The 16730-nt window shown below is 45.5% G+C and overlaps 1 protein-coding gene across 6 annotated transcripts in view; it reads right to left on the bottom strand.

Moving 5' to 3' along the window:
• Positions 1-16730, bottom strand: part of Smad1 (SMAD family member 1) — a 60603-nt gene that overhangs the window by 32697 nt on the left and 11176 nt on the right. The window contains exons 1-2 of one of the 6 annotated variants that reach the window (XM_029480553.2): positions 13055-13256; positions 820-1399 (exon numbers count right to left, since the gene is read on the bottom strand). In XM_029480553.2, the coding sequence (XP_029336413.1) occupies positions 820-1219 (400 nt within the window). In that variant the 5' untranslated portion in view covers positions 1220-1399; positions 13055-13256. Of the gene's footprint in view, positions 1-819; positions 1400-1527; positions 1604-4890; positions 4913-4987; positions 5105-5468; positions 5673-13054; positions 13257-16730 lie in introns of those variants that run through there. The other 5 variants (XM_021169558.3, XM_021169557.3, XM_029480552.2 and 2 more) reach the window with 5 other exon arrangements.

The following is a 16730-nucleotide window of genomic DNA, read 5'->3' as shown; positions in this document are numbered from 1 at the left end:
CAAATCCTTGCACAGAACAGAGCTGCAGGGAACACACCGCAGCACACTTCCACACGGATGACAAAAGGCATTGCCGGGAGACATGACCTGGCTCTGGTCACGGCTGCACCTTGCTCCCCCACCCCCACCCCACCGTGATACCCTTCCTGTGAGCACAGGGCAAGCACCTATGCTTCTGGTGTCTTCTCTTGATGCACTGCAAGCTAAACTTGCAGAGAGAAATGCAAAACCAATGTGCACCATTCAAAGCAAATTCACACACAAAATCCAATTTTCAGAACCTGTTCCTAAGGAAGAATTTTCAGAACCTGTTCCCTTCTCTCACTTAGAGAGAAGGGAGCTTATGCATGCACGAAATACTCAGGGCTGTTAAAATTTGGGCCTGGAAAGCACTCCTAAAATGTTCAAGTGCTGAAGGCTTGTCCCCAAAGCCTCATGAGTAATATCCCAGGCACTGAGGGGGAGAGTGGGGTTCAAGCTCCTTCCTCTTTAGAATGAGCTCTGCTCCACCACTCATTCCACCCCAGGATGTCAGAGAGTACAGGCCTGATGGGACCAAGGACTGAAGCCTTCAAACTCATGACCAAGATGAAGCTTTTCTCTCAACACAGTGATTGCTACAGGTGCTTGTTACAGCGAGGGAAGGCTGACGGACATCTGAGCATGCCTGCGTTCTTTCTCTTTTGCACACACAGGTACAAATACATACAGAATCCCCCCCCCCCCCAGATATTTTGGAATTACAACCCCAAACAGAAAGGTGCTTTTGTTTTGATCTCAGTGGGACTCAAGGGGCCCACTGGGCGCTCTGTCACTCACCCGGGCTCTCCACTCGCTTATAGTGGTAGGGGTTGATGCAGACCTCCTTCTGCTTGGAACCAAATGGGAACTCACAGCATTCCAGAGGCTTCAGTTCATGGTGGCTCTGGAGGTCGGGCCAGCGCCACACACGGCAATAAATGACATGAGGTAGTCCCTTCCGGTGGGACACCTGCAACCTGCCATCCAGGGAGCGAGGAATGGTGACGCAGTTACTCGGCTGTCCAGGGCAGCTCAGGGCCTTCTCCAGCTCTTCCATGGCCCCTTTCTTCTTCTTCAGTTTCTTCACCAAAGCATCCACAGCTTTCTCTGCCCATTTCTCTTCTTCATCGCCCTGTTTCCACCCAAGGAGTCTCTTCACAGCTGGACTTGTGAATGAAAACAAGCTGGTCACATTCATAGCGACTGGTGTAGTTCTACACGCTCCTCAGACAGGTGAGGTGCCAGCTCCGGGGTGTTGGGCGCAAAGCCAACAGAGGTCTCAGTGTATTTACATAGATTCTCCTTAGCTTCTTGGTGTGCGGTTTGGAAAGGTAGAAAATACTGTTCCTCCTGTTCCAGCGAGGATCCCAGTTAGCGCCTGCAAAAGAAAAGACAAGAAGCTGACTTTAAAATTAGCTCTAACTGTGTCACAATTAGCTAATTAATATGTGTCTGGTACTAACTACCTAAGTCTGTCTCTGTACAGGTAGTCTATGCTTGGCTTACACTGTTCAGCCTCACAATTCAGTGACTTCATTAGAGAGATGCAAGCCCATGCTGAGATCATGAACATTTGTGTTCTATGACGCCAGGAACTGGGCTCCGTTCTCCTAAAATGCATACGTTAAAGGCGTAGTGCCCACTCTGCTCGACTGTATTTGGGCTTGGAGCCTCTGAGGAACTCACTGGGGTTAAATTAGATTATAAGGGTGGGTGGGGCCTTGAGGCAGCAGGATTGGCAGTTTTACAAGAGGAAGAGAAGAGAGTGTTCGCAGCAGCACCCAAGCCCTGGACAAAGGTCATGTGAGGGTTTCGGGCACAAAGATCCACTCACTCGGGCAATTTGCATATCACCACCTCATATGTAAACGAAAGCGACAAGTCTCAACAGATATCAGGCACAAAATTGCAAAGAATCAAAACTCCAGCAACTGACACTCCTGGTGGGAGACTGACGATTAACTGATACCCAAGAGCTGACAGATACAGAAGACTAAAGTGTAAAATTACCAAATTGATATGCAAAACCAACATGTGAAAAAGGAGAAGAAATCTTTGGCGCATAAGCTGCTGAGGGTGGAGGATCCCACTGGTGACTAAAGCGCCTTCCTTCCTTCTAAGCTCAAGTGCCTGAGCTCCATTCTCAGAGTCCACACTCTGAGCACACTCTGCTTGTCACCCCACTCAGAGAGGGCACAGGTGAGTCTCTGAACTCACCTTGCCAGTTGGCAAGCTCAGGTCAGGGAGACTCTGTCCCGATAATGAATAAACAAAACAACCAAGGCGGACAACTCTTGATGTCTGCAACATGTGCACACAACCACGCATAATAAACGGCAGTAAGATCCCTCAGTCTTAGGATAGCTAAGAAATCAACAATAATATTGTTATTGGAAACAACCAGGTTTTAACTATGAGTCAAAGGAGAAACTACAGTAGAGATGAAATATTTTAACTGAATGATTATAAATATATGATATCAAAAATAGTAAGATGTGGCAAGCCATAATCACATGGAAATTTATAGCTAAAGTGCACTTACTGGAAGAGGGGGGAAAAACCAGAAACCTATGTTCTTTGTACCCAACATGGGGAGGTGGACAGTGATTTAAGCTCAAAGAAAAATACAAGCAATCTAGAAATTATTTCTTAAAGTATACTAGAGAAAACTATAAAAATAGAAAAATCACAAATAAGCAGTAACAGGAACAGATTGGGGGAAATCTTCCTGATCCTCACAGATGGTCACCACAGCTAACTGGGATAATCTGCATTTCCATCTTCATTCCTAGAGTAAGTGACCTGTCCGCTCCATCTGTGGAGCGTGGTACCTGGCAGTGGACAGCTTCTCTGTAAATGTCTGATGAGAGACTTGGCTCCAGGAAGAACTTAGACAAAGATGAAGAAAAGATTCTACGTTCCCAAGTCCCTGAAAGAGCAACAGCTTGCCATCAGGCAAGAGAGATCTACTTCTCCTTTCTAGGGAGACACCCACATTTACCAGTTATCCTGACATTTTCATTTAGCAGGGAAGGAGAAAGAAAACAAAGCCTAGCCATTATCAGAAGTCACCCTTGGTTAGCCAGAACCTATTGATACGGAAAATTCACTGTTCAGGAAAACTCCGGGGGTGGGGGGTTGGGGGGGTGGGGGATGTTTTGTTTCAGAACTGTAAAGACTACTCCTTTCTGGGCCTCCAGCAGCCAACTAAAGAGGCCTTGAATTTTCCCAGCCCTTTTCTTTACCCTCACCCAATAGCTAATATTTTTATATGATTATAATATTAACAATTAATATATAATAGCTAATATTTTATATTATAATAATTTTAATATTTTCATAACTGACTTTCAAATAAGAAGGATTATTTATCTCAAAGTTACCTTAGGGTTCTTTTCTGATGAGGGTTTACCATACAAAATGAGTGTGTTGGGGTGCACGGGGTACCTGAGAATCACCACTCTGGATCTTTATTCCTCTCAAAACAGCTACCATGCATACCTGGAACTGAGCTAGACTGGAGGGCAGAGGCAGGGACCAATACCCTGAAAGCTCCCAGGAAGAATGAGGTGAAGACATCCAAGTTAGTCCATGGAGCAGATGGCTAACCCAATGCCAGCCCCACAGGACTGCACGGAGGCCTCCTCAGCGCTCCCTGGCCTCTGGCAGAAGGAATGCTGACACAGTACCAAGGGTAACTAACAGGAAGTGGTGACTGTCGTCAAACAGGCAGAAGCCGGAGTACAGGCTGATGCTTGTGTGTGTCCCATAGTCTTAAATTGTACAGTACAGTATTAGGAGGTGTGGGCTCTGGGAGGGGGTCAGGCATGGCAATAAAGCCCCCACTAAACTCTCCACAGTCCTCTCCCTTCTCGGGTGCAGCAGAAGGATGCTGCACAGCTGGACGCACCCCAACTATCAGTCTCGATCTTGGGGCATCACTGGCTACTCAGGCTTAAGCTTGAATAGATAAAGTCAAACAGTAAAGACAAAAAGGGGCGAAGAATTAACTCCAGGATTTCCAGGAAGTTTTCCAAAGAGGAGCCTGAGCCTGGGAAGGACTGTAGACTTCTGCAGAGACAGAGACAGCATCGAGAGCACTTCCTACAAAAGTGACTTCCATTTTCCTCACTTCAGACATGAGGAAGTAGAACTTAAAGTTAAATGTTGGCTCTACTCGCAAGCCAATCTGCGAGAGGCAGAGCCAAGGTCTAAACCCCTTTTGCCTAAGTCTACTGCACAGACTGTTAAAAGTCCTAACCTGCCTGCTCTCAGACATGGGAGAGGAATCCTAGGGATCAGTTGTGTAGTCACAGAAGCCAAGACCAGAGGGGCAAGACTGGGGAGGGCGGTACAGCATCTTAGCGGGAGGTTGAAGTGAAGCCTGACTGTGTGATTCAGGAACACAGGGAAGGCAGCACAGTACCTTCAAGAAAGTAGGGTTTCTGCAGACACCACACTGGGAACAACGGTGTTTACCTGGGCAGTCATGGTCTGAACGGTGCTCACAATAATTAAACCAAAAAGACCACAAGCCTTGGAATATGAGCATGGCAGCCATAAAAAATACAGACAGGAGATTTCCAGGCGATCTACCTCACACTCCAAAGTGAGCTTTATACACTCGGCCAGACGACGAGAAGGGTTTCCTTCTGTCCCTTTTTGTACTTCCTGCCTTAGTTTATATCAGAAGCTAACTGGCCTTATCAGTTTAAAGCGCAACATAAAAACATGAGTCAGCACACAGAGATTTCCTTCCCTCCTGTGCAAACACAGACATTTCACACTGACCAAAAACAACAACAACAAAAAACCCCAATGAGGAACACTGCACCCGACCCTGTCGCCTCATCACAAGCTTAGACTTACCTGTAGAGAAACAATATTCTAAACTGAAAAGGGGGAAAATAATTCACACCAAGATATTCATCATAGAATTACTTATCACTGGAAAACAGCAACGCACACATCCACAGTGTCGACTGTTATCAGCCCCGAACCTCTGTTCAGAAACCCTGCTTAGAGAACACTGAGCAGAGCAAGTGGGCAACAGAGAGCGGACGATTTGTGAGTCTGCCAACAGTGAACAGCAGCCAGGGTTTACAGAAGATGTCGCCCACTTCCCCATATGCTCCAATCAGTCTTTGAAACGTCATTATGTGAATATTTGCTAATCAAACAATACACACAGGTACATCACACACACACACACACACACACACACACACATATTCAGGAGACACAGTCACAAATGGGTAAGAGGAGGCAGGAGAGATAGTTCAGCATTCCGAGCTGGGGATTTTCTTGCAGAACCCGGAGTTCTGTTCCAGATTTAAATACTTTTAATTGCTGCGTGATTTGCTTTGTGTCAGAGGAAACTAAATCAGCCAACTGCACAATGGACATTTTCTTATCTGCCTCTCATCTCATAAAGAAACAGTAATTACCTAACTGTGTAAACACCACCAAATGCAGTCTCCGAATCAATGCCTCGAATTCCTTGAGAAACTCGGAAGAGTCATTCTAGCTTGTATCGGAAGACACAGTTGGCTTCCATATCCATGAACTCTGCATCTGTGGATTCAACCAACAGCTGATAATTCAAGAAAATCGATGGTGGGCTGGCAAGATGGTACAGTGAGTAAACGTGCTTGCTCCCAACAAGCACTGAGTTTGACCCCTGGGCCCATGTAGAAGGGGAAGGAGAAAACCAACTACACACACACACACACACACCATGGTCTGTGTGTGTCCACATGCATACATACCATGCACATAAGCACACATATTCATTTTGAAAGTGTGTTGGCATGGAAGATTTTCACTTTCCTTGAGCAACTCAGAGCAGACCTCTTTACGAGCATCCTTACAGAGTTAGGTGCTGTATGTAACCAAAAGCTGATATGAACAGTCCGGAAAGCTGTGCAGTTTGCAGAAGTTTACAGGCTCCTCAGAAGCCTGGACTTGGAGATCTGCATATGTGTGAAGGCCTGACTTTAATAAGAAGGAGGAAATGAGGCGAAGACTGCCGTCATGGTTTTAGCTTGGATGTAGAGGCTGTTTGTCAATTCTTTTTTTTTTATGTTGTAATAAATATATTTTCTTTTTTTAATATTTTTATTACATATTTTCCTCAATTACATTTCCAATGCTATCCCAAAAGGCCCCCATACCCTCCCCCCTACTTCCCTACCCACCCATTCCCATTTTTTTGGCCCTGGCGTTCCCCTGTACTGGGGCATATAAAGTTTGCGTGTCCAATGGGCCTCTCTTTCCAGTGATGGCCGACTAGGCCATCTTTTGATACATATGCAGCTAGAGTCAAGAGCTCCCAATTCTTATCCTGGCATGGAAAACAGTGGACTAGACAAAATGCATGCAACTGAGGGTATAATTAAAACTGAGAAAAAGAAGATGGAAGGTTCACACTGCCTTTACAAGTAACTGACAGGTAAGAGCTCAGCTGTGCACGGGGCAGGCGGCCCACTCCTCCCCCAGTTCTTACCCTCTGGTTCAGCCCTTCCGTCTTAACTAAAGCATGGTATCAAGACATAGTGATCAAGTGTACTGAGCAGAACAAAAAGCCCAGGGCATTGATTAACTCTACTATGAAACTGCTTAACAGCTGGGTAAGTTATTCAAGAAAAAACTTAAAAAGATTTTGTTTGATCCTATATATATATTTAAGATAGATATTTTCTAGTAACTCAAACCAATTCAGCGCCTGTTTCCCGACTACACCATGGCCACCATTTTACACAGACATACAGAATAAACATGATCCATAGAAAGTTTATAGAGCTGTGTCCTTTGTATTTTTAATATGGAAAACCATCTTGCCATAGACCCTGGACATCACAGCAGCATGTACAGCTGAGAGATCCACTGGACAGAACAGTGATTCTCAGCCTTCCTAATGCTGTGACCCTTTAATAACACAGTTCCTCATGTTGTCGTGACCTCCAACCATAAAATTATTTTGTTGCTACTTCATAACTGTAATTTTGCTACTGTTATGAACTGTAGTGTAAATCCCTGTGTTTTCCTGTAGTCTTAGGTGACCCCTGTAAAAGGGTTGCTCACCCCACCCCTAGGGGTCCTGACTCACGGGTTGAGAACTGCTGGTATAGACTGGGGCCAGTGGGGGGGTGGGGGTGGGGCTCTGAATCAGCACAGAAAGGCAGGGCCAACCTATCCCAGCGTCTAATTTTAACTTGCTTCCTCTGAAATATTTAAACTGGAACATCAAAGAGAGGCAAAGACGAGCACACAGGGGTCTATAATTTAACTTTCATTATTCAGAAATAGATTTTTTAAAAAAATGTAATTCCTCACATGCAGAGAAACCACATGCTAACACAGGACTAGATGCTGCAGAATCCAAAGACAAAGTTCACAAGGAAATTTTCTTTTTTCACAGGCTTACTGCCAGGAGCATGTTATAAAACATTAAAAAACAAAACCAAAAAACCCAACACTTAGAACCTGTAATTCAGTGAAAAAATACAATGAGTCTTGTTGGTAAGAATCAATGCAGAAGTCAGAAGGTGGGTATGAAAACCACTGTTATAATCATTAGGGCTGTGTGAAATTAGGCCACTGGGTTAAGCAGAACTTCAGAAGACCAAAGAGCTAAAAATTTCAATAGAGTCAAGCGTTTCTTACTTGAAAAGCCAGACAACAGAATCCCAAGCCAGCCACATCCCCATCACCTGACAGAGACAACAGCTTTTGTAAGTTAATCTCCATTGTCAACTTGACTGGGTTAAGAAGTACCTAAATTAGTTACCCACACCTCTGGGTCTATCTATCGGTCAGGGAATTTTCCAAGGAAGATTCTTGGAGGGTGGTAGGAGCCCTCTCTGATGTGGGCAGCCCTTCCGATAGGTTGGGGACCCGGATGGATTAAGGGCTGAGAGAAATAGTGAGGCAGAATCCTGAGCCCCTTTCATCTGGGAACTCTGGTAGGCAGAAATATGTGAATCTCTGGTTTGAAGACAGCCTAGTTTACATACTGAGTCTGAACTAAGGCTACGTATTATCAGAAAGGAGGTGGAGTGTGTAACCACCTGGCAGATGCATTCCCTCTCTCCCAACAAGCAGAAGAAGCTGTCAGGTGGGAAAAGATAAGGCAGGCAGGAGAAAAGACAAGTTGAAGCTGCTAGTCAACTCAACTGAAAAATGAAGACAGACCTCACTATGTTAGGCCCAAAGAACACCTTCTAGTGGAAGTGCTATGAAGGGGCTTCCTCTGTGGGCAGAGCCAGGTGAACTGCCTGCTCATTCCTTGCTCATCCCATTCAAGAAAACAGCACTCAACTCTCAAGACACCCCAGAAGAACTCTCTGGGGTCAAACAGACAGCAAGGCTTCCTGCTAACCAAAGCCAGAGAGAAATTCTAGAACGAAAGGAAGTTGAAAGTTATAGAACCCTTCAATACTCCCTCTGTGGCATCTAACTTAATTTTTCCAATTACATTTATGTAGTGTGTGTGTGTGTGCATGCTAGTGTGTGCACACATCCGTCCTTGCTCATGCAGAGGTCAGAGGACACTTTCAGGAGTCAGTTCCCTCCTTCCACCATGTGGGTGAAATTCTGGCAGCAAGCGCTTTTACCTACTGAGCCTCTCTTGGCCCCGGAAGCCTGTTTTAACGACTTTATGAACTCTTGGCCAAGTCCCTAGGGGAAATATATTTCTACAAAATTCCTGTATAAGAAAACAACGTAAGGATGCTCAGAGATAACAGGAATCTACTCAATCTTGGGACACATGGTATGTAGTTTACCTTGTTTGCATTTAAAAAAAAAAAAAAAGTCCTTTCCAGAGTTGGATTTTCCCTGGTGGGGCAGGGGTAGTAGGTAATGAAAGAAGAGGGTCCAGGGGGTAGAGAGAGCCCAGCTGGTACAGCTGCCTTTAAGGTGCAAGCACAGCCAGTCTTCCAGTATGACAGGCTATCAGGCATGGCCACACGGTCTCTCGGAGTGATGGTTAAGTACAAGACTTAGAAATCAACAGAGAGAAGGGTGTGGGTCCCAGATTACCACTTACAAACCTACAGACACTGTGACACTGTGACACTGACTTTACAAGGAGTGTCCCCTTGATGAATTAAAGAATTTACAGACATCACCACAACAGGGCTTCCCAGGATACAGCTGTAGTTAAATATTTAGATGATCAGGTATGTGTCTCAATGTAGCTTTCGTATATTAGAAAACGCTACCCTCTGCATACACAAAAATTTTTCCCCCAACACATCTAGGCTTAAACAGGGTGGCCTGCCTCATTTCACTCAAATTCCGTAGGCAATAGCAAGTTCTAAGGTTTTGGTTTGTTTGGGGTTTTTTTGTTTTGTTTTGGTTTGGTTTGGTTTTTTTTTTTTTTTTTTTGGTTTTAGATAATGACTTTTTTGGGTGAGGAGATGAAAGCCAATACAAAGTTTCCTTACTGTCCCCAACTTCAACCACCAGACTTGGCTGTCCTTCATCTCCTTGTCCTCCATCTCCTTGGCATTTCCCTAAACCCTACTGGATGCTCTTTCTTTAATCAGCATGAAGGAACCTTGGGCAGACTCAGAAACCCCTGACCTCTCCTGAAACAGTTCACCTGGGTGCCCAGTCCTGAAATGCAGGAGAGATGAGCCCCTTAGTTGTCTCCCAAATAAAACAAATGAATGAGCACACAGACGACGACAACAGCAAGAAGCACTCTTCTCCTTGGACCTTTATCTTCAACAGTCATTTTACAGTCTACAGCAGGCTAAGTGGGACAAACTTCCTCTCATACCCAGGAGCTCTGCTGTTAGCTGAGCTCCCGTCTGGGGAGACAGTGGCTGTCTCTACATCTCACGGACTGTCTCGATTCTACTAAGAGTCTGGAGGCTCAGAAGTGAGGTAACTTCTCTGGAACTAGCTACAGTCCAGCTAGACATAAAAGTCCAGGAATCAGCCAGGTTTGGTGGCTCTATCCAACACCTGGGAAGCAGAGGCAGGCAGGTCTCTGTGCGTTCAAGGTTTGCTTGGCAAGTTCCAGGCCAACCAGGGGATACATAGTGGGACCCCAAAAGAACAAAACACAACAAAAAGGACAAGAGAGAAAATGAAAAATTTATGAATGGGGTTTTAAAAAACAAGGAATTTAAAGAGCAAATCCACTGAGGCCAGGATTTGAGCACAGGCAGGAAGACCATCCAAGCGCTTCCCCCCACTCACCCCTCCCTCACATCTTTCGGAACATGCGAGTCTGGTTTTCTGCTGAACTTGGCAGGTGCTGTTTGTAACAACAGCCACATCTGTGCGGCATGCTGGTGTACACAGGGCAGGACAGCCTGAACTCGCTCCCTATATTTAGAGCCTTCAGCCCCGCTCTTAATTGCTTAATTTAATCAGGACCCTCTAGAGGGGAAACATCCCCGTTCATCACAGGCATCAAAGGAAACATCTTTACGAGTTATATCCTTTTGCAAACCAACATATGGTCTCACGCCACTCTTCCAATTGTTGAGCCCCTCCTGTGGGAAGAGCAAGGAATTTTATTTCTTTTTATCACTTGAAAAAATCACTTCCCTCCTAATTCAGTCAAGCTGGGTGGAGGCCACTTCCTGCACAGGTGAGAGAAATAAAACTTGCTGCTTTGACCTTGTCAGGAATTTTAACATTAACCATTTGCTTTATGTTTTCAAAATGGAAACAAACGGCAAACTAATACCAAAATTAGCCAGGGCCTGTTTTTCAGGCTCTCAAAGTTGGGTTTTTTTGGTTTTTTTTTGTAATTTTATGATGGTTTGTAACTAGAAAACAAAAGTCCTTAATTTGAAAGGGCTTGAACTGTTCCCCACTTCATGCTGCTGCTTTTCTGAACCCCAGTTTACTTTGCTGGTTGTTACAAGGATTAAATGTGAATATATAATTAGGATGGTCTGGAAATGACAGCCCACGGAAACATCTGAACACAGTCTGTTAAAGGAACGATTTGCCAAGTGACGCTCTTTTGATACTACTTACATATGTCAAATGAAACCTGTTCAATTTTCTTTCATTTCTAACTTTATTTTTTTAATACTTAAAGAAGGTGATTTCCACAGTTATTAAATTCACTCAACAAACACCAATGATGTACTAAGAACGACTGTAAGTACTGAGACAAAGGCTCACGCTCTGGTGTCAAGGAATCCTCACTGAGAACAGAGCCTGAGAGACCCAGGAGAAGCAAACAGAGGGAGTGCAAAGGCCGTCTGTCCCGAATCATCTGCAATGTACTAGGAAAGCCAAGAGTCCAAGGTGACTAGAGTAGAGCAGGGATGAAGGGACAGAGGGGACAGAGGTAAGCAGGGGACCAGCCTCCAGTGGGAACTATTGTCAGAAGATCTGAGCTGAGTCAGGCACATCTGACTAGTAGTTTAACAAGATTACTGCAGCCTGCTGGGCTGTGGCAGACTGAAGGGGCAGAGGGAGGGACTCTGTGAGTGAGAGAGTCTCCACGGAAAAGGTGGCAGTCACTGAGACAGAAGGTGTTAAAGGTCTGAGAGCAGCATGGTGTGTCAGAAGCGGTCAGATCTGACGCGCCCTGATAACAAAGCCGCTTGTGTAAACAGAGAGAACAGTTAAACATAAGGTTGGAGACACCCGTTTAATTTTTAGAAGTTTAAAAGCCAGCATTATGGTGAGCAAGATACTGAATCCTGGAGGGGTTGTCTCAAACCCAAGACAGGAGGGAGGGAGGTGAACAAGGGACAGTGAGACCTTGAATGACTAATAAGAAAGGGAGTAGAGAGCCCCCCCAAAGCTGGAGAGTTTCAGGAGGACGTGGGAAAGCGGCCCCCCACCCCCGCAAAGCTGGAGAGTTCCAGGAGGACATGGGGAAGGGTCTAAGGTTGGCAAAGGATGGAGAGAAATCAAGAATTGATAGAGCTAAAGGAAGGTGGCTTCATCAGGTGAACGCAGCAAAGATCTATGTTCATATCCTGCTCGAAAGAACAGACATTTAACAACACCAGATTTTAAATACACTGAACACACATGGGCATTAATGAAAATGCAAAAAAGAGATACATTCATGAACCACATGGAAAAAAATGGATTTTTTTTCCAGTTAAAAGACGTTACAAATCGGTGTCTCTCCTATGAAACCTCTTCAAAAAGTCTAAAAGAAACACAAAGCTGTGCACAGAGGACGCGTGAGCATTTGCAGGCACAGAGAGAGCTGACGGGCGGGGGTGGGGGGGGAGCTAACCACTTCTTTTACCAGATTCTTGTTTTCATGTTTAAAACCCCAATAATAAAAGCTGGACGTCAGTAAAAGGTTCATTCTCTGTAACATCAAAGCCCTGGCAGCAGTGGGACCCACAGGTGCTCGCAGGGACTTTTTAGGTGTATCTATAAAGGGAACTGAAGGGGCATTTGCACTGAATGAACTTTCAGAGAAACATTGTGAGCCCGAGCCCATTTAGGATCCACGATCTTGCCTAAATAAATAGAACATGGACACAGATGAATTCTTTCATTAAGAAGTTTGGCTAAAGGATCAAAAATTCAATTTTTCAAAATGGTATCCTATTATAAAAAAGTAAGTTTGTTTCCTATTAACTCCTCTTTCTGTCAATAGTTCATGAAGACCAAGAAAAGAGGGGAAAATATTCTCAATTATCTGAACATCTTCACAGCAAACTGTCTCTGCCTCTTCTCTAGAGTAAACCTGTGAACTGGGCACACTAACTGTAGGGATGAACTCTAGAGAGCCCCTGAAACAGTGAGAGAGCAGCCATAGCCCCCTCTCCTTCTCCCACTCCCATGGAATCAACGAGAGCCCAGTGTCAACCTTCCAGACGCCTACGAACAGATCATCACATATAGTCGCTTCAGGGGAGAAGCCAGAGTGGTAGCTTTTGTCCATTAGTAAGCTGTCCATCCTAAGAGCTAACAAAGGTCACTTTTCACTATATTTAGAAAAACCAAGCTTTAGATATATGCGCACACAGACCTTCCTGCCTCAGATTTAAGTCCAGTCCTACCCAGTATGCTCCGTAAAACTTACCGATCAGAAAGCCCCAACGCCATGCTCTCCGGAAGGCTGGGAACCCCCAGTACCTGCTCAATTACTGGACGGTCTTAGTGCCCATTAATCCATAACTGAGCAGATCCTTAAACTTTTGGGCTCACCACTGGCCCAAAAGCACAGAAGAAAGAAAACAAGACTCAAGAGACTTCCCATTATCACGGCTTGCACAGAAAGTACAGTGGAGACTGGCACGGGGCACTTTTCTGGGCTATTTATCTACCCAGGGCACATGCAAGAGGAAGGAGAATAGCCAATGCTGTCATTTTCTTTGTGGCCACTACCACTCCTCTGTCTCCTAAACTGTGGGTCCCTTACAATGGAAATCTGAATGAGGGGGAGGAACCCTCAACCAGCCAGACACCAAATCCCTTCATCCCAGTGGGAATCCTAGGAGGTGGAGTCTGTGTAACTAAAACCTGAGCACCCTGCAGACCTGTGGGCCAAGGGAGCTAGGCAAGGCTCCCTGCTTCCTGAACGACAACCCCCCCCCCACACACACACACACAGGGTTTCTCTGTATAGCCCTGGCTGTCCTGGAACTCACTTTATAGACCAGGCTGGCCTCGAACTCAGAAATCCACCTGCCTCTGCCTCCCAAGTGCTGGGATTAAAGGCATGCGCCATCACTGCCCCACAGACACTGCTTTGTTTAACGCATAAGGCAGAGGGATTTGTTTAGTATTTAATTTTAACGGCTCCACCCCTTTCCTTCCTAACTTATGTCTGCTGCTGCTGCTGTTGTTTTTCCTCTTGCTTTGTCCCCATCTTTGGACACCATGGACGAATCATGGGTTTTATCAGGGCTGCCATGACAAAATCCTGTTCCTGTCTACTCACAGAGCTTCAAGTTAAGTGAAGCAGGACAAGAGGATGTCACCAACGGCCACGCAGACACTCCACTCCTGGACCCCTTTAGCTGACTGCAGAATACTAAACTCTTTTTCAGAAATTCATTTTCTGGGCTGATAATCAGCGTCAGCAGGTAGAGGTTCTTGCTGCTGACCCCAGGAACCTGCGTGGTAGGAGAGGACAGGGTTGTCCTCTGCCTTCCAGATGTGCCCTGTGGCACACAAGCCCCCTCCCTCAAACACACACACACAAATGAGTGAATATAGTTTAACAATTCTATTTTCAAGATCCCTTATTAAAAATATAAAAGTGCAAAAAAGAAGTTACTAGACTCATTCCCTGTTCTTGAGGTAATACATTTCCAACTGAGCAAGCATAGACGTGAAGAAAATTTAGCCAAGAATTTTTCGAGCATCTTATTTTAGTAAGATAAAAATACCACAACAGTCACTGTACAGTCTAACACACAGCTGCAAGTCCAATGCTGTCTGTACTGAAGAAGCGGGGAGTAGGGGGTGGGGCAGTGGAGAAAAGAGAAAGCAGATGCGGCAGACACACCAGTCACTCGACTTCATTATCCTCCTGCCTCCTGATACTCCTTTTCACGCCCTGTTCCAAGACTCTTCCCACCTCAGCATGATAGCAATTGAGATGTATCCCTGGCCTTTTGCTCCTACAAACCAGCTGCAACCCCATGCTCCGTCCCCACGCTGTGACAACTGAACAATCTCCCAGACACTGACAGGTGATCATGCTCAGCTCTTCCATATTCATCCTTTCTCTCTGCAATCTAAGCATCCCAGGCCCCCTGCCGATTTTCTATGCTGAGCTGCAAACTCTTCAACTTGAGGAGTTTCTGATTCCTGCTAGGGCGGAGGGAATGATGTCCAAAACACACATCCTTTCTTTTCAAACTAGGAGTACCATGTATGCACATGAATGTAGTGCCTGCAAAGACCAGAAGAGGGCGCTGGATCCTCTGGAGTGCAAGTTACAGGTGACTGAGTTGCCTGTTGCAGGTGCTGGGAACCACATCTGTGACCCTGCAGGAGTGCTTGAAAGTTGAATCATCTCTCCCATCCCACATTCTGGCTCTTCTTAAAGAAGGACAGAGCAAGAGCCCTCAGTGGCCCCACACCATGTCACAGGCTACCAAGCAGAAAAGCCATGCATGGTTCATACCCACAAGGCACTGACAACTAACAGGGCAGATTTCCTAACATGTTTTCAAAAACATCAAAACGGAAGACTATGCACTCCACACATAAACACAGTGTCAGGCAGACAGCTGACTGTGCCAGGTTCCCTGTGCACCGGGCCTGGTACTCCTGTGATAGGCCTGTAGGTGATTCTCTGGGGAACAGAAAAGGTGAGAGGACCCAGTGTGCTTTCACACAGAAATCATGAGGACACCCTGCATGCCCTCAAGGAACTCGGTGGCGTTAACATGATAACTAAAATAAAAGGTATTACCACAGAGGGCAGACTCGACAAGCAGGTTTGTGCTGCTCCTCAGAGTGTCAAGCTCCTTAGTCCCAGCCCTGTATTTATAACCCTTTATCCCAACTTCATCAAACTCTGTGAGATATGCATTAAGTATAACTATACATTTTAGACATTCAGGAACTTACTGGAGGAAGCTAGGGAGAAAAGTAGGCCGGTAAGAACCTCTTTCCCACACAGGCGAGACCCAAGGGGGTAAGTTGCTTGTCTCCACACCGGATGGATGATCTGAGTTCAATCCCCTGGAGCCACACAGTGGAAGGAGAGAACCAACTCTCATCTTGTCCTATGCCCGCATGCTCACACACACACACAAATAATAAAATTTAGAACTCCCTACCAAACCACCAAACTTCCTTCCCAACCCCTTGATTTTTGAGACTACCCCAAGCATATGTGAACTGCCTTTAAAACTCAGCCACAGACTATCAACAGCTTATTATCCAGCCTTTCATGTTAGTTACTGTATGGTAACTGCACCAACTGGATCGCCTCTTCACATAGAGGCTACACGCTTTTCTTCCCCTCTCACACTGCACAGGATGTGCAGAAAGACAGGTAGAAATGTGTGATGTCTGCGGCACTGGCTAACACTGACTTAAAAACCAAACCCAACACAAGGCGTGCCCTCTGAGAAGGGAGCTTTCCTGAAACACGGAACATCTCATCCCGTACGATCTGACAACACTCTCCTTAAGCACAGGTAAATGCCATCCTACTCTCTGTGCCAGTCATTTGGATAAGTTCTGTTTTCTTCCAGTTAGCAAAAAAAAAAAAAAAAAAAACCATTTAAAACCTATCAAACATCCCCTCAAGCTTAGACAAACTAAACAGAAACCTAAACTGTGAGATGTGCATTAAGTATAACTATACATTTTAGACATTCAGGAACTTACGGGAGAAAGCTAAAGGAGAAAAGTAGGCCGGTAAGAACCTCTTTCCCACACAGGCGAGACCCAAGGGGGTTAAGGTACACAACAGGGAAGATAATGAGGTTGTTATTAGTCGCTCCAGACTGCAAAGCCAACAAGGACCCACAACAAAACAGGAAGCTGAAACAGATGTGATGGCACACCACATACCAACTGTCCTGAGCTTTTATAAGGGCTCATTTCATTCCCCGTCAAGAAAAGGTACTGGGTCAGGGAGATGACTCATGGGGTCAAAGCGCTTGCCTGCCAGGCTTGGTGACTTGAGTTCGATCCCCAGAACTCAAGGAAAAATAGAGACATGGGAGTGTGCATCTATGATGCCAGCGCTCCCATGGAGAGCTGAGAGGAGAAGACAGGAGTATTGCTTA

This window comes from Mus caroli, unplaced genomic scaffold (genome assembly GCF_978045245.1).
Source record: "Mus caroli unplaced genomic scaffold, Mus_caroli_1 scaffold_10, whole genome shotgun sequence".
Lineage (NCBI taxonomy): Eukaryota > Metazoa > Chordata > Mammalia > Rodentia > Muridae > Mus > Mus caroli.
The sequence above is the reverse complement of the archived record's forward strand: the minus strand, read 5'-3'. Positions and strand labels throughout refer to the sequence as shown.